This window comes from Mchenga conophoros, linkage group LG1 (genome assembly GCF_057382185.1).
Source record: "Mchenga conophoros isolate Kocher_MC1m ecotype Shallow Benthic linkage group LG1, M_conophoros_male_GT1.1, whole genome shotgun sequence".
Taxonomy (NCBI): domain Eukaryota; kingdom Metazoa; phylum Chordata; class Actinopteri; order Cichliformes; family Cichlidae; genus Mchenga; species Mchenga conophoros.
This window is the reverse complement of record NC_140526.1, coordinates 15,259,100-15,284,374: the sequence shown is the minus strand read 5'-3', so window position 1 is coordinate 15,284,374 and position 25,275 is coordinate 15,259,100. Positions and strand designations below refer to the sequence as shown.

The following is a 25,275-nucleotide window of genomic DNA, read 5'->3' as shown; positions in this document are numbered from 1 at the left end:
ATGGTTGGAAAAAAGAATAGATATTTTTATGAGTAGAAAATGATGGCAGCATAATCACCTGTATGTCTGGATGGAAGCAGGATGTGCTGCACACACCATGACTTGCCGGACACTGCAGGTAGGAACATCTAAACCTTAAACCACCTGTGCCATTTAACTCCTCCCCCATGGCGGATGTGATCCCTGTTGACCCACCAGCACATGATCTGAGGGTACGTCTTAAAACCTCAAAGCCCAGCATGATCCCACTGGGTCTGCCTGGATGGGACCAATCTAATCTCACCACCCTGACAGAGAGAGAAGGGGGGCAACCAGAACAAAATGAAAGCGATAGGCAGGGGTATGCTCTCCTTCACACTCCTTTCACACAATTGTACCCACACAGTCACACATAAACTTTGAAACATACACACGCGTTCATGCATGGTTAATGCCTGACAAAGTTGAGTTACGTGTCAGGGTGTGTGTATCTTTATACACTTCACACTATTGATTTCCCCCCCTTTTTTTAATCTCTTGACATCTGGCAGAGGAAAGACCTTTTTAGCAACATACAGAGTTATAACTTGCTCAGTTTCCTAGAAGAAAAATAAGCCACAAATCAGCATTTTTCTGCAAGTGCAAGATTTGCAACAATGTGGTTTGCATCACACATGAGAAACAAACATTTCATATGCCATTAACTGGCTACAAATAAAATGTCAATGATCTAAACAAATTTTATAATGAGGAAAATGTAGTAGATTATTTTCATTTTAAGGTAGAATTGAGAGACTAATCGCAATCTTTAAAGTTTGTCCACTAAATCTAGTTTTACAGTACAAAATAGCAATGTTTTTTTAATTTTTCAAGAAAGTTAAACAAAGCAGGAACTCCAGCAACACTTGAGGGAAGATGAACAACTTTAATAATTGACCAATGCGTTTCGGCTTGTGGCCTTCATCAGGGTCATGGCATGATGAACCAAAACGCGTTGGTCAATTATTAAAGTTGTTTATCTTCCCTCAAGTGTTGCTGGAGTTCCTGCTTTGTGAATTCTTTCATCCTCTCCATGCACCTTGGAAGCAGGTGAAGTTGTGCCAGAAAAGTTTTGCTGTCAAAGAAAGTTAAAGAAAAAAAATTACTATCATGAAAAAATGGCAGTACATTTGTAAATTACCTGGGACTTATCACTTGGGCATGTGGTGTTGCCAAGTCAGCAGGCAGGTCCTCCACAGTAGTAGTTCTGGTAACCTTGCTCCGTACGCATGCATATACTGTGCACACCTCCACCTAAAAAGCACATCAACAGAAAAACACGATGCATATGTTTACAGTAGATGTCTCTCTTTGCATATTTGCACTTGTTTGTATGAGTACCTGTATGTTGTAGACAGTAAAAGGCAGTAGGTCCCCCAGCAGGTATGACCCTGAGCTGTTGTCTACATTGCCATGAAGGCGATCATTAACATAGATGTTGTAACCAGTGACTGCACCATTGGGTCGAAGAGGAGGGATCCAGAGGACACGTGCTGTGCTGCTGTTTACTGTAACCACCTCTGGGGCAGACATCCCCTCTGGCTCTGTGAGGTACACACAATGATTGACTCCATTTATGAAAACAAACTATTTCAGATCATGAAAACTGTAAACATGACACAAGACATGTCATCGTGAAACCATGTTTGATAAAATTATAGCAAGAATTTTGGCAACACACGTAAATTTTTACATACCACCTGTTATGAAAATAGATGGACAGAGCTGTAAAAGAGTATATCAGTGCTAATCTTTCACAACGAAACTCATTTGATGATTGCTTGTAAAGGGCTTGTATTTATTTATTTATTTTTACAAAAAAAACCACCATTAAAATGGTAAAACAATTCAAATTCTAAAATTCAAAAAATTCTAGTCAGTGACATAAATGGTAAAATTATGTGTTCCTCATGGTGAACATTTTAAAATGCATGTTAATTAGGAACATTGTATGAATATCATATTTGCTTTCATACAACTCTAGAGGTCTTTGTGTGTCTGTGTGTAAGAGAGAGAAAAGAGAGAAGCAGAGACTATCCATATATCCATACATGACAGGGAACTGTGACTGTGTTTTAGAGGCAGGGTGACCACCTGTGTGTCTGCATGTGTGCAGTATTGCGTAGATAATGCTGTGTAGCAGTAAATGAAATGTAGAGCAGTGGGCTGGGTTTAGATAAGTGCATTGGCTGCAAATGAATTGGGTTAACTTGTCTTAGCTGAATGCATTTTCACTTAGAACAATAGATTCAATACGATCACCTCACTCACTCAGAATAACTGCCTCTTTCTGTATTCTGTTATTATAGTTTCTCTTCCATGTAATTCCCTTAATTCCTTTCCGTAATTCATTTAGCTGACTTTTTAAAAAAAATTCTCTTCTAGCAAATGTAAAACTCCTACTGCATGGTGATTAATAAAGGATGGTAAACTAGAGTATAAGAAATGGGTTTCAGAGAGTGTGGGACAAAAGAGAGGAGTGAATTACGCAGAAAGAAGAGTATCTATGGAAGAATTAATCACAGACGCAGTGAGCAAAATTCAAAATCAAAGAGAGAAACACCAGAGTGTGAGAGAAAAATAAAAAAGAAGGAAAAGGAATTTGATAAGAGAAACGGGTTGTGTGTCAGAGGGGTGATCATATAGACTCCATTTATTATTCTAAGTAAAAATGCACCCAGCTCCGAGACGTTATCCCAATTCATTTGCTGCCAAAGCACTTACCTCAGCCCAAACTGCAGCTCTACATTTCATTTACTGCAGGATGGTATTATCAACGCAATACTGAACACAGGCGCTCTTTCACTCATACACACACAGACAAGCATGCACTTTTCTTGCCAATTAGTTCTGATGTTAGCATTGCCCTATAGACTGCAAGCGGTGTTAAGATGGTTGGTAGGGCTGAGCTGCATTAGTTAAAATATATCAGACCTCCTTGGTGTGTCTGTGTGTGTGTGAGCTTGCACTCTTATGGCTGTAAAATAATGAAATTACCTCCGGAGCCCCCTCAGTTAAACGAGCCATGCTTTGCCTTTAGCACCTAATGATTTTCTAATGTTTTTAATGCACTTTTTATTATACTACTCAGATTAGAGCGAAAGAAAGAGGCTCCTGACATATGATTATAGTGAGAAAGGAAGAGATGTGTGAGAAAGGAAAAAGAAATGGAAAGATTTTCAAAGAGGGAAGTGAAGATGGAAATAAAACTATAGACAGTGGTAAGTGGCCTCTGACATATGATTACACAGAGTGATTTGAAAGATAACTCTTGAATGCTAAGAGACTGGGCTGAAAGTTGAAGAGGAAATGGAGAGAAAAGTAGGGATGACAGTTGGATAGCCTGAACAATTCATGGTTAAAAGTATTAAAAGCTGACCCTGATTGAAAAGGGAAATACCAGTAGATCCAAGAACTGATATAATCATATTCCACTTAATACCCTCTCTCAAAGCACCAGATTTTATATCCTGATAAGGAGTGCCAGTTGTTCATTTTACAAATATTAACAGATTATGCAGACAGCTAAAGCTCCGGGAACAGATGATGCAGTATTAGAGTTGTATTGTAATGATGTCAATCAATGTTCTGGTGGTTATGGTTTTCCATAATGTACGGCAACAGCCGTTAATCAAAGCACCTGTTTAACAAACTCCAATGTGAAGAAAAGTGAACTTTGTAGCTGCTTCATCAGCCGCTGTTTGTTTTACACAGTGAAAATCTACAGTAAAGCAACAGAAGTAAAGCTACTATAAAACATGGCAATGAAGTGTTAACTTAGTCTGACACATGTTTAAATTAGGCTGCTTGCTGACAGTAGGTCAATGCAATAGAAAGTGAGACCACTTTGCATTGACCTGCAACACCTGCAATAAACAGGGGTGAGTCTATAGGGAGGCATGAGGTGTACTACACAATGTTTATTTCAAAGCTTTCATAACATTATTTTTCAGATCAGATTTAAAGTAATAAATAATATATAATAAAAGAAAATAATATATAATATTATATTAATGGAACTCTATTAACATTTTAAAATATAAATATAAAAGATTTTTTTCCATCCTGGGAAAAATTTGTTATATTTACAGAACGAAATGGGCCAGTAAAGTTCTAAGCCACTGAGTTGGGGCTTTTAGGTTGGACACTGAATTATTATAAACTAAAATTAGTTTAGGTTCCATGTCTAACTTATATTATTTGATAATAACATATTTATGATCATTTATTTATTTATTTTTTAAATTAAATTTTAATATGGCATGTAAATACCGATGTCGTATGCAGTAACATTATTAAAATACTGTAATGTCTAAAATAGAAACCAATGAGCAGTTTATTTTGACAGATGTGTTTTTTCTTTTTTCAATATTTGTTATTGCTCATTAGAAGGTAAAAGTATTTCTTATCTGATTACTCGATGGAATAACCAATAGAATACTTGCTGCTTTGCATTCTGATGTATTGTTTATGTGATCCTATTGTCCCACATCGGGTTTTTAACTGCATCAACAGGTAATATTGTCTGTGTGTCTCTTACCGTAAATGTTGGTATTTGGTATAAATTAAAAATTAAATGTATTTAATTTTGGCAAATCATTGTTACTTCTACCTGACTTTTCACTTCGTTCTTGTGAATTGTAAACTGTTAATTGTATTGCAAAGTACAGTAATTCGAACTCTTTTTTGTTAGTGGTAGAACAAAGCTTGTGTTTCTATAGCATGTGTGCAATTTTTGTGTGTTTGTTTGCTTATGGTGCAAACAAGCAATTCACAACACCTTAAATCTGCCTCACACACTTTGTATTGATTTCATGCCTGACTACATGATGTGTTTAACATCTCCTGTGAAGCACAATGTCGCAGAGAAATCCATGTTAACCCAGGCACAACACTTAAGTGTGCTGAATTGAAGCAATGTACAGTCATGTGAAAAGAAAAGTTTTTTCTCCACAGTCCTCTGAGAATCTAAGTACACCTTTACTGCTTCCATAGGAATTAAGAGAGGAAGTAGCTGTTAGGTGCTGCTAATCAAATGTGCTTAATTAATTGATCATCAGCAAGTGTGATCACGTCTATAAACGAAGAAGTTTTGGTAGCTTGCTGGTGTGGAGTATTCAGATACGTAACACAATACCACAGTCCTCTCAAGAGTGGAAGCTTCCACAAAGTCATCCCAAGATCACACAACACTCCAAGAAACTCCAAAAAAATCCAAGAGCTACATCTCAGACCCTTTCCTCAGTTAGCATTTCAATAAGGAGAGATCACTTGGAAGAAATGATCTATAGAGATAAAGAAATTAATGTATTTGTTGATTAGAAATCAGGGCAGAACAGATTTGGGACAGGACCCCCCAGAGTCTAGATGCTGGTGGTGGTGAAGATGAAGACTGAGGCTTGAATAAAGCTCTGGCTGAGATGTCTGAGGTGGAGATGGGGAGAAGGTGGGTTACACGAAAAACAATCTGAAAGGGAGAATGACAGAGAGTACAGATTTAAACCATGCAAAGCAGAGCTGATGTGCTCAAAGAAGGCAGGCGAGACAATGATTGGACTAGAATAATGATGTCAGTGTTGAGACTGACACCGTGGGAAAGTGGTTGACGTGTAAACAGAAAAGTACCCAGTAAAGCTGCCAGATGAGTGATTACAGATCTTCCTTGTTGAACATGCATATAAGTTTCATGCTAATTATTGAAGTTCATGAGAGTTCAATTAGAAAAAGACTGAAGAAATATTGCTTGCTTGTCAGATTGCCACAAAAGAACCTCTGAAAATTCCTCCACAGCCATGTGAGAAACTGGTCATACCAAAAATGATTAGTTCAACTCATTGCTGCTAAAAATTGATCTTTAACCTGAATCAATTTCTCACAAGAATGCAGAAAGTCCTAAGAAACTGTACATGACCCAATTCGGGTTTCTCCATGGCTCAAAAACAGACAATCACAACCTCAGAAGAACATGTGCTGAATGAAAAAACAAAACAGAAATATTGTTTGCCAAAGATAATAGTAAAATATACACATACTTCCATCTGCTGTGGTGACATTAACCACTGCCTTAGATGTATTATAAGCTCCGTTGGACACTTGTAATGACACCAGATATGTGGTACTGGGCCAGAGGTCACTTATCACTGCAGAGGTGATCTCAGGGGTGAAAGTTAAGATCAGACTTGGCTCTGGAGACTCCACTGTGAGAAAGAAATATTCCACTTCTCCCTGTAGGTCTTGTAAAGCTAAAATAGATATCAAGAGAAATGGAAAAGAGTGATAGGTCAGTGAAAGTAAAAAGATACTTTCAGTCTCTGGTGTCACTTTCTTTTAAACAGACAGGACAGCACAGACATCATACAATAAAAGCATGACCCTGTGCAAGACGCTGTGAGTTTCAACACCTCTCCTGAACAGTGTGTAAAAGAAGAAAGTTAATCTTACATGGTTGTGTCCAGTTGACCTGTATAGCAGTGTGATTGATAGTAGAGGCAGACAGAGATGGAGGGTGGAGGGGAACCCCAGCCATGGTCACTGCTGTAACGATCTCTCCTGACGTGTTTCCCACATCATTATGAACCTCTAACTGGTACTGGAAACGGGTGAATCTGTAGAGATGCAGCATCACTCTTTGTAGTGCAAACATTAGTTTAAACTGGAAATCAACCACATACTGGTAGAATAAAGTAAAATATGTTTATCTGATAGTTGTGCTAAAATAGTAACTTGTATTTCTTCTTGCATCACATGAAAAAGTCCTGCCAAATGAAAAGTGCTGACACACTCAAAAGTTTTTCAGTTTACTCCTTGAATAAAGCACAGTGGAGACATAAACCCAGAGCTGTTTAGCAAGCACGGTGGAAAAAAAAGTGCTTCCACCAAGTGCCAAACTGAGATTAGGGGACGCTGTGTGAAAAACAATTTAATTCTTTGGGATATTTGCTTAATGTATCTTTGAGCGGTATTAAAAGATCGGCATCAGCAGCAGCTCGCCGATCGGCTCTGCACACACGGTTTGCTGCAGCGCTGCCGTTTGCTCTAGAGCTCATTTCAGTAATCTCACCTGCTTAGGCCTTTATCTTGGTAGAACAATTTGGTGCCGGAGTAAACATGGAGCCAGCGATGGAGATCTTCGGAGGGGGGTGGAGACTGGGCTGTTAATGTGGGAACTGTGGTGATGGCCAGGGGCTGGTTGGTTTTACGTCTGAGCAACTTGTATCTGAAAGGGAAATTTGAATAAAAGAAAACACACACACACACACACATACACACACGGTTGGATATTTAGGAATCCATTAACTCCAACATTAGCTAATTTGAGCATAAAGACACCTACTGTACCCTCTGTACACACAAACCTGCCCATGGATGCTTGCAGACACACACACACACTTAAACGCACATTTTCAACTGGTTCTTATCCTTATCACTCATTCCCTCCTCTTCTATTCTTCTTTCACTGCATCTCATCCCTCCCTCTCTACACCCCTCCATCCGTTGTTTTTTTTTTCTGCGGGGTTTGTGTTTTCCTCTCCCTACAGTGATGCTAATTTCTGCTGTAATCAGAAGAGAAGGGCTTAATGCCGCCTTTTAACCAACCCACTTAGACAAACACACAGAGCTGAGCAGAGCAGAACAGAGAGACAGGCTCATGCATTTTAATCACCCACTAGGAAAATGGACCTTTATTTTAGGCCTAATCGCCGACAGACTAGAACAGGACAGAACAAAATGAACCAGAATGTGCATTAGGACTGAGAAAACACTGATTAAAAAATGCCGAACACTTAGCTCATTACCAGCACACTCATGTTAGCAGCTTGTTAACGTGTTCCTATCTGCTTGTTTGCTTAAGTTTTTCAGCAGCAATTGAACATCACCAGAATGTGTCTCTCATTATCGACATGCTGATTTTAGTTCTTATAGTCTGGTTTCCAACTTTGGGCTAAAGCTAGCTAATGAATAAAAACACAGGGGTAAGTCAGATTATGTAAAGTTAATGGTGGTTACACAGATTTGGGTCCTTCACATAATTAATGATGTACTGATGTTTCTGTGCAGAGCAATTTAAAGAATTTCCCTTTTTTACTTTCTGTTCACTTAGTTACATTCCTATGGATTATACGACTGATCCATAGCATAAATGCTGATTAAATGTTCATGTTTTTCTATTAAGTACTTTGAAACAGAAGATAACAGCAAAAAGGTCCTGGGTTTAATCCAAAGGCCATCTGGGGTCTTTTTGTGTGGGTTTGCACGGTCTCTTTCTGCCTGCATGGGTTTCCTCTGGGTACTCTGGCTTCCACCCACAGTTCAAACACACGCATGTTAGGTTTAACAATGACTATAAATTGACTGTTGGTTTGATTGTAAATGTGAAAGGTTGTCTGTCGCCCTGCAACAGAGTAGCAACCGTCCCTGCCCTCTGATAGCTCCAGCCCTCTGTGACCTTAAACTGACAGTATTTTAATGGATGTAATTGGTTTGTATTGCTTCAAAGCAGCTACTATATTGCTCAGGTGGAGTGGCTCTTAGTTTATATGTGTGTTGTGAAACAGGAGGGGTATCCAAAACAAAAAATCATAACTTAATTTAATAGTAAAAGCAACAGTTCTTTAATATGTTTAAAATGACTATTATACTTCTGCTGCTACCTCTAATGTTTTTCTATAAAAACTTTATGACGACTTAGAAGACTATTTAGGTGCAAAGTCTCAGCTTGTCAATGTTGGTGACAATGACATTATAAAAGTTTTTTTTCTGCTTCATATAATTTCATATAGGAATGGGTCAGTTGACATAAACCTAACCTGATGTTGATGTAGAACAGCACCTCACATATCCAAATGCCACATTTGTGTGCTGGATATTATCGTGTAAGCAAATGTGGACTTAAAGTGATATAAGACATACATTTTTACTTTGCCATCACTGGTTAAAAAAGGGGGCAAAAAAGAGATATGGATGTTACCTTATATTAGGTCCATTGGGCCTGGTCGGTGGTTCCCATGAAATGGCTAGGAAAGATTCACTGACTGCTACTATTGATAGCGGTGAAAGCCCTTCAGGTCTTGTGGGTAATGTGGTAGCTTGAGTTGGCAGGCTTTCTGTGCATCCCCCAATATGTCCTCCACCCTCAGAGCATGCTAACACAGTGATACTGTAATTTGTATATGGAACAAGGTCCGTTACAGTGGCGTTAAGCTCAGAAGTATTGTTAGTGCTGAATGTGATACGGGGTTCTGGGAGGCGGATCTCATAGCTGTGAATTTCTCCATTAGGAATAAGAGGGGGTGACCATGTGACCTGCAACACAAAAAATGGTATATGATATAAGCATTGTGTTTCTCATGGTATATTCAGATACAATTGAACAGTGCTGAGAAAATTTGTCTAATCCTTTCCAACTGCCATGCTGTCCTAACTGACTGGGCATTTAAACGTTCTCGATAGGAAGAAAAAAAAAGCTTTTAGATGGATGAACTACAGGAAGTCATGATGTAGGGTGTGTGTTTATTTATGTGTTCTTGCAGCGTGTGCTCGTGCAAAGATGCAGACAGAGTGCAAATGAATGCATGTGTCTTCAGGTGTGACACTAGTCACCTGCATAAGTGAGAAAACAGTATTTAGGTGGTCACTCTGTCTCTGTGTGTGTGTGTTGAGCTGTCATGTGGGTAAAGATAACCTGACTTTGACTTGAGCAGAAGATGCCTTTCATCACATTTAAAACAGGGCACACAGAGACGCGCGCACATGCACAAACACCATGCTAAAATAATGAAAGCAGCTGGTAATGGAATTGCTGCATGCAAAAACAAAAGCCTGCTGCTGTTGAGCACTGCATCTGATTTGGAAACAGTTCAGTCTGTCAGCATTTCAGGGTGAGGAAGAAGGTAACTGGCACACACACAAATGGTAATACACACACATTTACTTACAAACACACTCACGTAATACGAAATTACAGCTTTCTTTACGATGATATTTTGTTGACGCATTCACGTATAAACACACACTGTAAACACATACACACTTGCGAACTTATGAACTGTACAATCTAAAACACCTACATACGAACTGTCATGTACAATAACTGATCAGTTCAGAGCTGGCTGAGACTTATGAGTTTTGGTGATTAAGTGGTCACTGTTGATGAGAGTATTATGAATGAATGTCAAGCATAATTATTTCTCATGCAACCTTGATATTCATTTAACAAGTGACACTGTGAGGTTATACAGGACACACACAACACACTCCTAATAACACATCCACTAACACAGAAAGACACCTACCAACACACACAACTTAAAACACATACACACAACCACATATGGGCAGGGTCATTTTGAGTTAGGTAGCTCATTTCCCAAAGTGCGTGTTGGGTGTGCTTTGTGGTGGAAGTCATTTACAGATTGAATAGCTTGATGTAATCTGGAGATGGTGAAGACAGCAGAGACCCCGAGCTGACACAGAGCAATAGGGCTAAGGCCAGTACAGAATGTACTGTGTATATGTGTGTGCGTGCCTTTGTATATGTATTTTTGTATATTTAAATGGGAGAGAGACCTATGATACAGTTGGAAGTGAGAGAGAATAATGTCTAACATTATAGTGTATCTTTTTTCAGTCCTTCTTTTGTAGATTTTGTAGATCGTGACCACAGAATCACAACTTAAAACAAACACTTTCAAAAAAAAGAAAATCAAATTTAATAAAACATAACCAGGATACTGATTAAGAGAAACCTTATGTGTTATGGTTTACAGTAGCCTCTTCTCCATGTAGCAGATTGAAATGTAGAAAGCAATTGACAAAAAATGAATGAAAAAAGAATCAAGATGCTCAGAATCCTTCTTTTAGTTTTCAAGGTCAATTGGTAACCAGGAAGCCCCATGTCTGTAGGTCCAATTAGCAACAACCAGGAAGGAACGCTTTCCTTCTTGCACCTGTGACCCCTAAAGCTGTGCTGCTGCATAGATGACAGGGGTGGTTCTGAAATGATGACAGGCATTAGCATTTTTCTCCAGTTAGCATTAGTGTAGGTCTGTGAGTGCATGGGTGTGTGCGTCTGTCTGTATTGGCATGCATGCCATATTGTTTCAGTGGCTTTCATGGATAGGCCTTGATGTGAGATTAGCCAGTGGTGGAATTTAACTCTAGTCCCTCCTTCAAAATGGCTGACAGGAAGGAAGCATCCTCAGACAGGGGCAGAGCCCCTCCCATTTCTGAAGGGGACCTTGAGTTGAATGTTTTTCTTTCTCATTAAATCCGAAAAGGGAAAGACGGAAGAACCGGCGTGACATTGCTTTGTCTTTTCCACGCTGTCAAACATAGGGTAACTGAAGAGATTCTCAATGACGCTGACTATTTCTTTGAAACATAAACACTATAAATTCTAAAAGCACATTCTATGATTCTGACACCTTCTATCAGCTGAATGTATTAAGAGATATTGTAATTCAGGATCAGTAACACCATGCCTGATTTGGATAATAACTGTGTGCTGCGGGCCATATTTCAGAGCTCCTGTCCTCTCATAACAGAGCCACAAGATTTTGGTGAAACTCTGAGGAGCCAGTTTAAAAAAACGTTGCCCTTACCTGAAGTGTTGCTGGTCCCAAGACCTTAATCCTTGGTGGACTGAGGCCAGCGGGTCGAGAAGGTCTGGTGGTAATACTGACCCAGGGCCCTGTAACAACAAACATTTTTTGTGCAATTTAAAAGCTGCAGCACTAGTCCCTTCTTGGGCAGACTGAATTTACTTTTACTCAAGCTTGTTATCAAAACCTTACCTGTGGTGTTGCCCGCTTGATTATGGAGCACAAGTCGATACTGGTAAGTAGTCCAGGGACTGAGAGCTGATGAAGAGTCCAGGAAAGAAAGAGGCGAAGGATCAGGCAGAAGATGACCCACTGTGGAGACTTGTTTGGTCCCAGCAACTCTGCGCTCAATCACCCACCTAGAGCCAGAACAAGATACATTTGAAAAATAATGCATATTGTATTTTTGCAAAGAGTTTATAAGTGTTTCAGAGTTTATGTCATTTTGTCTTACCGTTCTAATGGTCCATTACTCTGCTCTGCTGTACCCCACGACAAGAGGACAGATGTGGGTGTATCTGAGTAAAGATGAGGTGCAGGAACCCCTTCAGGTGGAGCTGGGAGGGTGCGAATATGCTGAGACCTCTCAGACACTGAACAACCTGCATTAGTGCACGCTTCCACCTTGACATTGGAAAGCAAATTTTAAAACATCATAACGTGTTATGACTACAAGGTTATCAGTGTAAGACCAAGAATTTTAATCTGTAAATCTGGCACTTTTAACTGCTAAGATAGCATATTTATTACATGCAAAACACCATAAAGCAGTTTATTAACTAAAATGTAGTACCTGGAAGCTGTAGGCTTGGTAGGGAAGTAGACTGAGGAAGGTGTAATTGGTGGTATTCCCTAGAACAGTGACTGAAAGAGGTGTTGATCTTGAAGCTGCACTAGAAGGGGCACTATGGAATGGACCATCTTCTATAAAATGTTCAGTATTAAAGTTTACTGCACTATACTGTGGTGTTGACACCGAGAGGATGGCAGATACACTGGTGATATCAGGTTCAGTGGGGTGGAATGAGAAGGTACTGGTGCCTTCGCTCACATCAACAACATGAGTGGATTCATTCTGGTTATCTGCAATGCCAGGTTTCAAGATGGCGATGTGGCTCGAGTCTTGGTGGGTGGTTAGACTGGATGATGGTCTGGGGTTATGACCTGAGTTTAGATATGCACCCTTTGTACTGGGAAGCAGACTTGGGTTAGGAGTCCACCTGATGCTGGAGAATGAACTGGGTTTATAGTGTAAAGAAGTGACAGAGGTGGGGTAAAGATAAAGGGTATAATTTGTGATAATTCCATTTGGTTGTGTGGGAGGAACCCAGGTAATTGATACACTACGAGGTTGAAGCCCTGATACAGTTGGGGTGTCTACTGGTCCTGGACCTGCAGAAAGAGGAAAAATAATGATAATAAGAGATGGAGTGGAAAAGAAAAGACAAGAAACCTTTTAAAAGACTGTAAAAAAGCAAGGAGGGGGGATTTCAAAAGAATTATTTGACTAGTAACATCAAGAATGACATCAGAAGGACAAAGAGTGATTTTGCCATCCCTATCCAAGGGATTAACATGAAAATTCTCTTTCTCTCTCAATTTCCTCCCAAGAGCAAACTAAGGTTGTATTTATAGATTTTGTGGTACTTATGATTGAATAAATTTGATTCTGCATCTTTCAGTAGTGAGATATTTAGGCTAGACTGGACTGCAAGGAACATTCTAGCTTAACAATGAGCAATAAATGTTGTAAAAAGATAAATTTGATTAATTATACTGACCATCATGGATGAAGCAATAGAATCTTAGAACAGCAAGGGGTAAAGACTTGAGCAACTTTTACACAGACTGCTTTGTAATGATCAGAACTGGGTTCTAGCATTTCTGAAATGACAAAACTTGCAGGGGAATCCCCTATCTATCCATCCATCCATCCATCCATCTAATTAAGAAAATCTTGCAGTATTCACCAAACATAAGGTCAGGAGAACCAAACTGAGTGATAGAGACAGGACAGGACAGGAAATTTATGTCCACTGTCATTCTCATTAAGTGTGAGTGCCACCAAGACCCCAAATCATCATATTCAAAATATCCAGGTAGCTGTTCACATCAGTAGACTAATGGCAAACACGGATCACATCACATGAACCTATACAAGATGTACAGAAGATATTCAGAGTGACACTTCACTTTATGGTAGCTCATTTGAAGGAAATGCCCCCTCCCCCCTCCTTACTGGGCATTTATATCCCACTGTACTGCCCTATAATGGACACACACCTTTGTGTGTCCATTATAGGGCAGTATGTATATGGACATGCACCTTTGCATGTCCATATACATAGACATGTCCTTCTTAACGCACACACTCACATGCCCACACCCACTGCGATGCAGTATAGCAGTAATGGTGCTGTGTGAAGGGCAAGCAGATCAAGGTGACTGAGCGGACTGAGGGAGCGTGCTGCGTCGCTAAGTGCTACCGCTAACCGCTAACGGCTTTCCCAGATGGCGGTGTGTATGTTTGTGTGTAAGGGAGAGACAGAGAGGGAGAGTGAATGAAGATGAGAGGCTAAGAGTATGCAGGCATGACTGTATGAGAGATAAAGTGTGCAAGCATGTATATGTGTATGTCAGCATGCATGTAGTCATGTAGATAACAGCTGTATAAGTACAGTATGTGCACACTAACTGAGAGGCCTTGCTTCCCACAGAGTTAAATGCAAGCTAACATCTAGTAACTGGACTGGGATGTCCTATTTCTTACTAAAGTTCAAAAGATTTTGAATGTCTTTTAGGCAAATCTTAAAGTTGACCAATTATGATTTTAGTGTGCTTATTATTCAGGTGAACGTATGCACAAATACTATCTGTGAGGCAAAAGCTCACACACCAGACTGCTCTAAAGTCTTGCTCTTGGACTGTTTTTTTCTACTCTTGGCTCTGTATGATGCCAGTGAAAGGGGATATCCTTAACACGGCCATATCCGACATATAGCTGTAGCTGTTAGCCAGCAGCCCCACCCACCTGCCGTTCAAACCTCCTGTGAGAAGGAGCCTATTGAAAGTAATAGACTCCTGGAACTAAAACATCTTGTTTCAGACAGTGGATAAACTGAAGGTCTGCACCATGGCCCAGCGCAAGATAAATAAGGATGATTTTGAACTTTTAATCACTCAAAGCTACTCCACGAATAAAAATATGGGAAGTAAGATTAGAGATACCCTCTACCACGTTTCATACCTTGCTTGCATTTGACTTCATTTTTGTTTCTCGTGTATTAAATAGTCTGACAGTAATCTCTTTTGTACATGAACAAATCAAGTACTATTTAGCATTACATTTTGACGTGGTTGCTACTATTACAAGGTGTAGGAAGCAGGTGAAGCGTTTTCAGGAGTTCAACAATTTCTTAAAATGTTTTTGATAGTGAATTTGGACCTTGTGAGTTTCACAACTTCGCAATATCATTACACACGAAATTTTATAATGCATATTACGGATTTACTTGTTAGTTATTAACAACTATAGTGCTATCTCACCTGCTCATTGCTTAGGTTTGTTTCCGCTCACACTACCTCATGTTTTGGAATGAGAATAAATGACTTAAAATCTTGAACACACACAAACAAGTTAGACAAAGGCCCATCACAAGTAAAAACATAGCTGCACTGAGATGGCAAATCTCTCCCTCTCTCTCTCACACACACACACACACACACACACACACACACACACACACACACACACACACACACACACACACTCTATCGCCCACACAAATAAACAACAGCATAAAAACAGTGATGTAAAGCTTGGGTGATTTTTACAGATCACAAATGCTCCCTCCCTCAGTCTGTGTCCCATTTCCTTCTTCTCTCTTCCTTTCACTGACCGTTCTCCCTCCCTCTCCCTCTTCTCTACCACCGCTCCCATTTTCTCTTCATTCTCGACCCCCCACTCATGCCTTGTGTCTAGGTCTCTCTCTTTTTCTCTTGCTTCTTCTCTCTCTCTGGTCCCCCTGCTAAATAAACAATGCAGGGAGTTGACCTTTTGGGTTAACAGGTTTTTATGCTAGCTCTACTCAGCACTCACACTGATTCAATTACCACCAAAGGTCCAGTGAACCCCACGAATAACCAAGAGCCCGTCTCTCTGTCTGCCTACGCGTATGCATGTGTGCCTTGCTGCATGCTTGCATTGTCTTTGCGGAGGGTTGGGATGTAAACCTACCTGTTTGTTGAATGTCTAATTAGACAATCTGTATCTTTCTGTCTTTTTAAATATAATGTTGCCCTCTTTTTTTATCCTTAAGATGTCTGTTTAAAAAACTGACACTTAAAAACATGGACTGAATATGCACCTAAAGGTAAACAAATAGAAATTCCTAAACTGCAAATAATCTCGCCACAAAACACAATCCAGTCACCTTGATTCAATCCCTATCAACTAACCAAAATAACCCCTGTTGTTACCCCCATTCCTCCCTCAATCCCTCTCTCCTCCCCTCCTCCATACCACCCTTTTCCCTCTAAGTGTTGAGTGTTATTTAGGCTTTACTGGCGCGTGTAAAATTCTGCAATTTGAAGGGCTGTTAAGTTTTTCAATTGAAATTTTCATTTAAGATGCATGTGATGCTTTTTTCCATTTTATTTTTTCTTTTTTACTGACGCTTTACAGCTCTCTGGACAGAAAGGGAACGAGCGTTGAGGGAATGCATACTTGCCTCTCTGGTTCCCTGACTCCTTATCCTTCATTCTCTCTCCCTCTCACCCTTCTGTCTTTCCATCTCTCATCCTACCCTTCCTCTAATCTCTTCATTCCCTATGCCCCCCACCCCTCCCCCCTCTCATACCTTTCTCCACACCTCCCACTATCACTCCTCCTCTCTCCAGTAAAACACAGTAGCAGAAGGCTAAAACAGGAGTGCAGGGCCGCCAAGCCTTAAATCACATTTATAAGGATTTGGTTAGCATAGTAATAACACAATCAACTGACAAGGGCTTGGAGAAAGGGAGGGAGGAGGGTGTGTGTATGCATGTCTACTTGTGGGTGTGTAGGTGATATGCTGCTTCTTGTGTATGTATGTGTGTTTCTGTGCAGCTAACGGTCAGTCCATGTATATTTAAGTGTGTACATTTGTGTGTATCCATGTGAAGAGATGAGGAAGGGTATTATTTTTAGTCTTGCGCAGGGTCCCATGCATGCTTGTGTTTGTGTGTGTGTGTTTGGGGGCATGTGTGTATGTGGGTGACTGGGCTTTTGAAGGTGAATCGAGGCTCCTAGGAGTCATAATGAGGACAAACGCTGAGCTTTACTGTTATCAAGATGCTTACGACATGGTGTCAAAACGTGACAAGAAATAAAGTATGCTGCATTTGATATCTTTACTTTTTCCACAGATTATTTAATGTCATTTCTGCCTTAGAATTCAATGAAGAGGCTATGAGAAGAAGGATAATACATGACCAAGGTCACAAGCTTGATTTGTACTCATAACATCACTAGTATATGAGATGCACATTAGCCTTTAAGTTACTAAAAGCATCATGATACTTTTAACTTATCAGTCATTTGTGATTTTCCACATTTTTCAGATCCTGGGAGTGATTAATTTATTTCAGGTAACCTTCTAGTATATCCTCATAATTCATACAGAGAGTAGGCAAACTGAAAAGCAACATTTGGCTTTTCAAACTGTAAAGTGAAACTATGTTGGCAAGTTATTCAAATCGGTGAGAAATCATTCAGTATAGAAATTCTGTTACATAAGCATTCCTACTGTTTGTGACACCATATGTAAAAGAAAGCCAATCAAAAAGCATATCTAAATACAAGTTCAGGTGGTGAACATGTATTTATTCATTGGTTATCTTTTGATATGTAAAATTTAAAGCAGGATTGTGCTAACATTGTTTCAGAATTTCTTGGAAATGCAAACTGACCAAAATACAGGAGAATTAAGGTAGGATAATATTTTATTAATGTAGCCGCTGAATAATTAAGTAACATGATTTTTTGCTTTCTGTCATTTACCCTAACCTTACTCCTGTTGTGGTTCCTGCTTTACACTTCTTATTTCACTTTTTGATCACACTTACCTTTGTAAAAAAAAAAAAAAAATGTTTTTAGGCCCTGGGACCATTTTTGTACATTTTAGTTTTTCAGTTACAAGCCATTTGCACTGTGTTGAATGGAATATAGCCAAATTCTCTAAAAAAAAGTTTGGCATAATTTCATTTCAAAATTCAAGTCTGACTTCCTTAAATTAGCTTCAGTGGCTAAGCTAACAATACACATCCTCTTAGAGCCCTGGGGACCATTTTTGGCCCATTGACTTCCATTATAAACGCTATTTTTCACTGCAGAATTATTACCGTTAATGTCTTGGTGATTACTTATGTCTCCGTCTCGTTTTGGTCTATGAGCCTTAGAGTTGTAATTTTTTTATTTGTCCACCGGGTGGCGCCCTTGCTCCACATTTGATCCCTGCTGGAAAACAGCGGGCTGCTTGGATAGACCTGCGGGAAACGAAGCCTCATTTCCGGCGTGCAGCAGCGGCTTCGCCCGCTGATCGGGCGGGACCATTTTTCGGTCCCTAGGACCGTTAGAGGGTGCTTTTTTTTTTTTTTTTTAGTCAACAGGAAATGACGTATTTGTTGTCACGTGGTATCGGACGTGTGGGCTGGAAAAAGCAGTCCCCGGTGATCGTGCCCCGGTGATCGTCGCGACTTACCCCGGCAACATGCACTTATTTCGGCCTAGAGGAGGAGCATTTGCCGCCTGGAGACCATTTTCTGGTCCTGAAAAAAATAAATAAAAGGCGATCGAAATGACTGTTGGTGCCAATCTTTAGTCCATCTAAAGGCCTAATTATAATAACAATTGAATATTACCTCAAATGTTTTTTTTGGAAAATATTCAAGTTTTATGTTTTTTGGGGCAAAAAAGCAGTGCGCTCATGTGACGAAACCGGGATATAAAGGGTTAAAATCCGCGAAATGTAATTAAAACTTGACATGAATATTTCAAGGAGAAGTAGGTCTAAAAGATTGGCTAATTTAAAGTGGAATAAAATATTAATATATAAATTTTTTATAGCACTTTTTTGGGCGTGGTCGATTAGGACCGATAGTGTGTGCATTTTATGAAATGCGCTCCTGCAAAAAAAATAAAAGGCGATCGAAATGACTGTTGGTGCCAATCTTTGCTCCATCTAAAGGCCTAATTATAATAACAAACAAATATTACTTCAAATGGTTTTTTTGGAAAATATTTAGTTTTTTGTTTTTTGGGGCTAAAAAAACAGGGCGCTCATGTAATAAAACTGGGATTTAAAGGGTTAAAACAATGAAAATATAATTAAAACTTTATATGAATATTTCAGGGAGAAGTAGTTTTAAAAGACTGACCAATTTAAAGTGGAAAAAAATATGAATATATAATCTTTTTATTGCACTTTTGGGGCGGGACCATTTTTGGTCCCCAGGGCTCTAAAGGGATGCATTTTTAAGGGTCAGCGAAGGGTTTAAAAACCTCTATTGTTGTTTAATGTTTTTGTTCACACATGTGCACTTTTCATTTCTAAGACTACTTGGTCAAGATCGTTTTATTCAAATGGCTCTTTAGTCATACTCTCACAATAACGCTCTATGACACACTCACACACAGACACCCACACACACATACACACACTCTTAGATCACTTAGCTGGTGTGAACATGGGAGTAGACAGAGGAAAGGGAGCTGTCCAACACAGCTAGAGTTTATGTTCACAGGAGCCGTCTGTCTGTTCTGCAGCAGCAGGAATTCATAGGGACCAAATTACATTAAAAAGATAGATATAAAACTTTAATGGAATGATAAAAAGGAAAGGAGGAAGCACGAGTCTCTCTCTCTTTCTCTGTTCTATCATTAGCCTTCTCCTTTCTTCACTCTTCCTCTCAGTTACTCATTTTACCTTCTTCTCTTTCTATTTTTCCTCTCTTTACTTTTTCACCCCTTTTTTATGCTATTTTTTCCTTGATCACCCTCAAAAAGTGAAACAATTCTGTAAAAAATGTAAAAAAAAAGAGAAAGAAGGAGAAAGGAAAAGGAATTACAACAGGAGAAGAAAAAGACAGAAAAAAACCCAGAAATTAAGAAGTAAGAGAAAGAAGTAACAGTATATAAATGTGGATAAAGTGAGATCATATCCATAGTGTTAAAAATGGTTCGTGTCGACACACGCTATATTATATACAGTGTTCTGCCAAAGTGAAAAACTTACAAGGTTACAGCTCACACTTGCACATGGAGATCAGGTTAGAATGATCTCCTTCAAAAGGATAAACCCAAAGGACCACTCTATAAAGAATGACTGAGTGTGTTAAGATCAAATGTACAGTATATGTCACTTGAGCGACTGTGTGAATGTGTGTGTGACTTTCAGTGAATGTATATATGTCTGTCGCTGTGTTCAGATTTGAGATTTATGTCAGAATGAACGCTGCGTGTATGAATTCCACAAATGCAGGACAACAAATATAAAATTCAAACTATTAGCCTTACTATACGTTACATCACCAAATGAAATGCAAAAGGTTGTCATTTATTCTTGTATGAGAGAGAGACGAGATTAAGCAGAGAATGTAGCCCCTCTTTTCTTTCCCTGCTAGGATGATAAGAAGATGGTTTACGGTGACAAATTACACATCAGTGTAAGGGAAATCCAATCTGCCTGAATGTGGCTTGCTCCCATCATAGGTTTAAATCCCTTTTTTATTAAGAACTTTTACACCTATTCTGTATTCATTATTATGGTAAAACAATTTTAATGAATATTTTAAAAATGTACATTTTTACATTTAAAGGATGCAGAATTGAAAATTCATGTCAAATGTGACATTTATTTATTAATAATTACTTGAATCCAATATGACACCAAAAGTCGTGAACAGGAATAAATGCTTATAAATGGCTGGTATCATTAGTGCAAAGAGATTGCTCCATTACATACATGCTTATTGTCAAAATAAATACACAAATCTGTCTGATCTTTGTGGCAACTGGGTGCAGTTTAGGTAGCATCCCAAAGCCTTGTGTTGCATCTCTGCATGAAGTGTCGTAACTGAGCATCAGGAGGTCTGTTATCGATGAGAAGGCCAAGGACTTATGCATGTGCATGACACATACGTTCTCAGCGTGAGACAGAGAGACACTAAGAATGTTTTCATTCTTGCATTAATAGTCAAGACACAAACAGAAACACGAGTGCAACAAAAACAAGTGTAACAAAAGCCCTGTGTGTGTGTGAGTGCATGTGAGTGTGTGTTTGCTAGAGGGAATTCAATTCTGCATAGCAATGAGAAAAGCGCATGGCCATAATTTAATGCATCCTAAATGGCTGCAGTTGTGTGTGTATGAATAGGTGTGTGCGTGCATGGTATGTCATGGTATATGTGTAACTGCACTTGTCTTCGTGTCACTGCGTATGTATACGTACACTACACATACATGTTTTGTACACATTTGTGTTTGTGTGCGTATCAATGTATGCAAATCTCACCTGCTTAATGATAATGTATGTGATAATAGCGTGGTACTAATTAATTTATAACTTTGCACTGAGGAGGCTGTTCCAGTGGCTAATATGATTCTATTACAGCAATTAGCCCACAATGACACTGGCTAGGTCACTCACACACAGACACACACCTTACAGTATGTGAAACTCCCCATGTCTGTGTGTTTCACCCAGCGCTGTTTGAGCCCGTGTTTTCACCACCTTCTGCAGCTTTAGTTGTTCTCTCTCCCTCTCATTTCACACCTCCACTGAAAAAACATTTATACTTTTATAAAATAAACCTTGGAGGGAGTCGCAAAAAAGAGAACTAAGCCGAAGCCACATGTTTATTGTCTAATGAGTCTATTGCTTAGATGATCATCTAATGATCTGTCAGACTCCTTGAGTTTAACTTTAACACAGCAAAACAGGTGGACCGCAGAAGCCTATCACTGCCAACCACTTCGCAGTCAGTCGCACAACTTGGAAGGACTTGACACAAGATACACCTTGAAATACAACAAAACAATACCAGAAACCAGTACCAATAGGTAACCTACAAAAAAGCAGTACAGCAGTTTCACTGACCCGTAACATGTTTATTTAAAGAAATTATTACTGTTTTCATGGTTATTTATTGGAAACATTTATTTATTTTTTTAAATTATATTTGCATAGTTTATGCGCATTGAAGCTGTCTGTACAAATCTATGTAAAATGTTTTGGGCACTAGTGTGTGTGAGTATGTCCACTTACTGTCCTCTGCAGTGCGAAGGGTTGTCCAGAGGCTTGCCGTCTTCCCGTGTGTATGCGAGACCACCACTCTAAACAGGTAAGGCGTGTATGGTGATAAGCCCTCTAAGTAATAGGAAAAGGTGTCTGTTGCATTTTCCAAAAGCCTAGAAGTGGATGGACACAAGCACAAATTCATTCATGGACATGTATTTGGGTCTGTGATGTGCTCTGTTACCTGGTGGTCACAGAGTGACAGCAGATTTAAATATGCTGATCTTGCACTTTGCATGCTCTTGTGTTTTAGTGGACACAAATCTGATGTTACAAAACTTCATTTTCAGATTTTCTGATGAAGAAACCAATCTGGAAAATTTCCTGAATTACTAGCAAAGCTTTACTGTTGCAGGAGTTACCATTTTTTTTAAATAAAAACATATGCAACACCATACTTTCTACCTTAGACCAAATGTTACTCTTTAATGCTTCATCAGAGAGATTCAGCACCGGACAGCTTCTTACGTTCCTTAGGTTAATCATGTCAACATTGTACGTAGTTATTAAATCCCTTTTAGCGTACACTTAAGGCCAGAGAGATGTGCATGTGAGAAGTGAAAAAAAAAAGGATCTGAATAGTCACAAAGTATGTAATTCATACTTCAGTGGGAAAAGTTACCGGTGTCAAAGCAAAAGGTTTCTGAAAAAAACAATTTCATTATACTTAAAAAAAATGGTTTGTTTCTTAAATAGATTCCAAAGTGTAAATTCAAATATATTTTAAGTAAAACATTATAATAATGCCCAAATTTCATAGGGTTCCTAAACACTGGCTGCCTATGCATTATGTACAGTTTTTTCCATAGCCTTTTATCTTATTCCCATGCCTTACCTGGCCCATCATATAATCATACAAAGGAATCTAGGACAAAGTAAAAGAATATTGTCATAAATGAGCGACCGTTGACCATTTAGCTTCAGATGGATAGAAGGGATGAATGAATGAATAAATCAGAGAACAATGAGATTTCCATAGCAGAGGAGGAGGAGGGCATGGCTGTCTGATATATAATACATGTAGCTAGTCATTTATTTATTACCACAGAATGAGAGCCTCCTCTTCTTGGATTAAATTGCAATTTGTTGTCAGGAAGCATGTAATGAATACATATCAGATGCACACCCTCTCTCCCTCTTTTTATTCTATCACACTTTCTTTGCCCGTGTCTCCCTCTCTCTTCCATGTCTTTGGTTTTTTTTGTCTTTCTGACTCTACATCCTGTCATTCCCTCTCTGGATTTCTGATGTTATGTCCTACTGAAGTGACATATTCACAGTTGTGCTGTATAATGTGCTCCTTTATATGTGCATGTGTAGGCTATGTGCACATGCACATTTTCTGATATTTAGAGTATGTAATATGTGTACTTTGTTGTGTGTGTGTCCAGTTACTTTATTGCTACTCTTCTCAGAAAACTTTTATGCATTGTGGAAAACGGTTTGCAAACTTGTCCATCTGCTTTGACTCTGCATTTTATGGTGTCTCTCACCTTATGATAGGCCTCTGTGGGGATGTCCTCATTTGCAGACTGTAGTAGAGTGGGCCTGGTGCATTAGAGTTGACAGGGGCGGACCAGGACACGTTCAGACTGGCATTAGTTGCATGGGCTAGAGTTGGAGGTGAGAATCCATCAGGGGCTAAGAAGGAAGAAAGTATGTTGAGAAGAAGACAAGAAGAAGGAGCAGGGGAGTACAAAAATATGGAGGAAGTCAGTCGGTGAAATGAAAAGATTAGACATTTAGAGAGTAAGAAAAAAAAAAAAAACATAAAAAGGTATGTCCATTTCATCTAACTGATCAACTTCACTGTAACGCAATGACACCTCTCACAGTGTGGAGTATAAAAAGCACAACCAGATATACTCATCACTCTCACATTCATACAAATACACACACTGCATTAAATCCACAAAGTCCACGTCTTCTTAGCTCAGTGTGACAGTAAAGTCTTAGTGTTGGAAAATCAGTAAACAAGCCAGAATCAATATGATAGCTGAACAGAAACACAGAACATTTGTGCAAAGACAGAATAAAATGAGATAAGCTGCAAACAACAAGTACATGATGGAAATCAGAGTGACTGCACTGTTGACTATGTGAAATAAGAGCAGGCCCTCCGATGTATAAAGTGACCCTTCAATCAAAAATTGTGCGATGTCCACTTCAACAAGATGTGTGAGAAAAGCCTAGAATAACACTTTCAATGTGGATTCAGAATAATTTAGTGGTGGTCCATCAACATAACTCAACCCTCTAGTATACATTCATTATATTAATGCATACACAAAGCACATCGATTTTAAAAACATGACACAAAAGCCCTTTTTAAAAACAAAAAACAAAACAACTAAAGAATCACCATGTATGTGTGTCAGATGTGACTTGTCCATTTTTTTAAAGGCTTATTTGTGGCTATGTTTGCAATTGTGTCACTATCCTTATCCAGTTCTCGCTCACAAGATTTACTAAGTCCTTAGAGGAAAGGAAGCTTGGAAAACAGAAAACTAAGAAACAGAAAACAAAATATGAGTGTAACACAACAGATATCAGAGGATTACCTTAATTGGCTATTTAATACCAACTTTGGCCTTTATTTCTAATCAGTTTTTATCAACCTTATATATTCTGTACCACCAGTCTTAGTCGACCTCTCCTACAACTGTGCAAACAATCACCTGCACTTGACTTAATGACTGCTTCTCGTAGGCTGTCTGCTCTCCATTTCAAACCAGACCAAATTGGCTGCTCTTATTTTACCCGTGTTTATGAAAAAACACCTGAAAAAACACGTCTTCATTTTAGATCAACAGTAGTTGGGTAAAAGCCTGCTGAGTTTCAAGAGGCAGCATTATAAGCAAATTAGGATAGGTCAAGTGAACATCCTGTCACTCGAAAGGCACCACAATGCTATCAGAATGGAGTGAGCAGTCGATTAGTAGGAAAATACACGGAAAGCGCGGAAATGGAGATCCTGCTCTTTTACAGTCAAACAAGCATTTAACAAATTACTGAATTGATACGATACACCTGAACTTAGATTTAGATTAAAATGACCCTCTGATTTGCATTCAGAGATTCAGTGGATTTTTTAATGACCCAGTTCATTCCTTGTGTATTTAGCTAATTCATCAAAAGATGATTCCTGCTTCTCTGACATACACACACACACACACATATACGTACAGATATGCACACGCAAAACACACTGTTGGTGAGCCTGTGTCTCTCTCATGCTGTGTTAGTAGGTACAATATCAGAGGTGTCACTAATCGTTTTAAACTATGCACTTTTATGTTCACTTCTCTCTCTCTGCTCTCCTC

At 39.1% G+C, this 25,275-nt stretch overlaps 1 protein-coding gene across 7 annotated transcripts in view; it reads right to left on the bottom strand.

The window, feature by feature from the left end:
• The window catches only part of ush2a (Usher syndrome 2A (autosomal recessive, mild)), a 221,115-nt gene that overhangs the window by 73,916 nt on the left and 121,924 nt on the right, over positions 1–25,275 (bottom strand). For all 7 annotated transcript variants that reach the window (XM_085267418.1, XM_085267410.1, XM_085267383.1 and 4 more), the window contains 13 exons: positions 23,446–23,593; positions 21,923–22,065; positions 12,412–13,010; positions 12,073–12,242; positions 11,811–11,977; positions 11,619–11,707; positions 8,987–9,321; positions 7,079–7,234; positions 6,460–6,623; positions 6,051–6,260; positions 1,360–1,562; positions 1,160–1,272; positions 59–287 (listed from right to left, as the gene is read on the bottom strand). In XM_085267418.1, the coding sequence (XP_085123544.1) occupies positions 59–287; positions 1,160–1,272; positions 1,360–1,562; positions 6,051–6,260; positions 6,460–6,623; positions 7,079–7,234; positions 8,987–9,321; positions 11,619–11,707; positions 11,811–11,977; positions 12,073–12,242; positions 12,412–13,010; positions 21,923–22,065; positions 23,446–23,593 (2,726 nt within the window). The remainder of the gene's footprint in view (positions 1–58; positions 288–1,159; positions 1,273–1,359; positions 1,563–6,050; positions 6,261–6,459; positions 6,624–7,078; positions 7,235–8,986; positions 9,322–11,618; positions 11,708–11,810; positions 11,978–12,072; positions 12,243–12,411; positions 13,011–21,922; positions 22,066–23,445; positions 23,594–25,275) is intronic.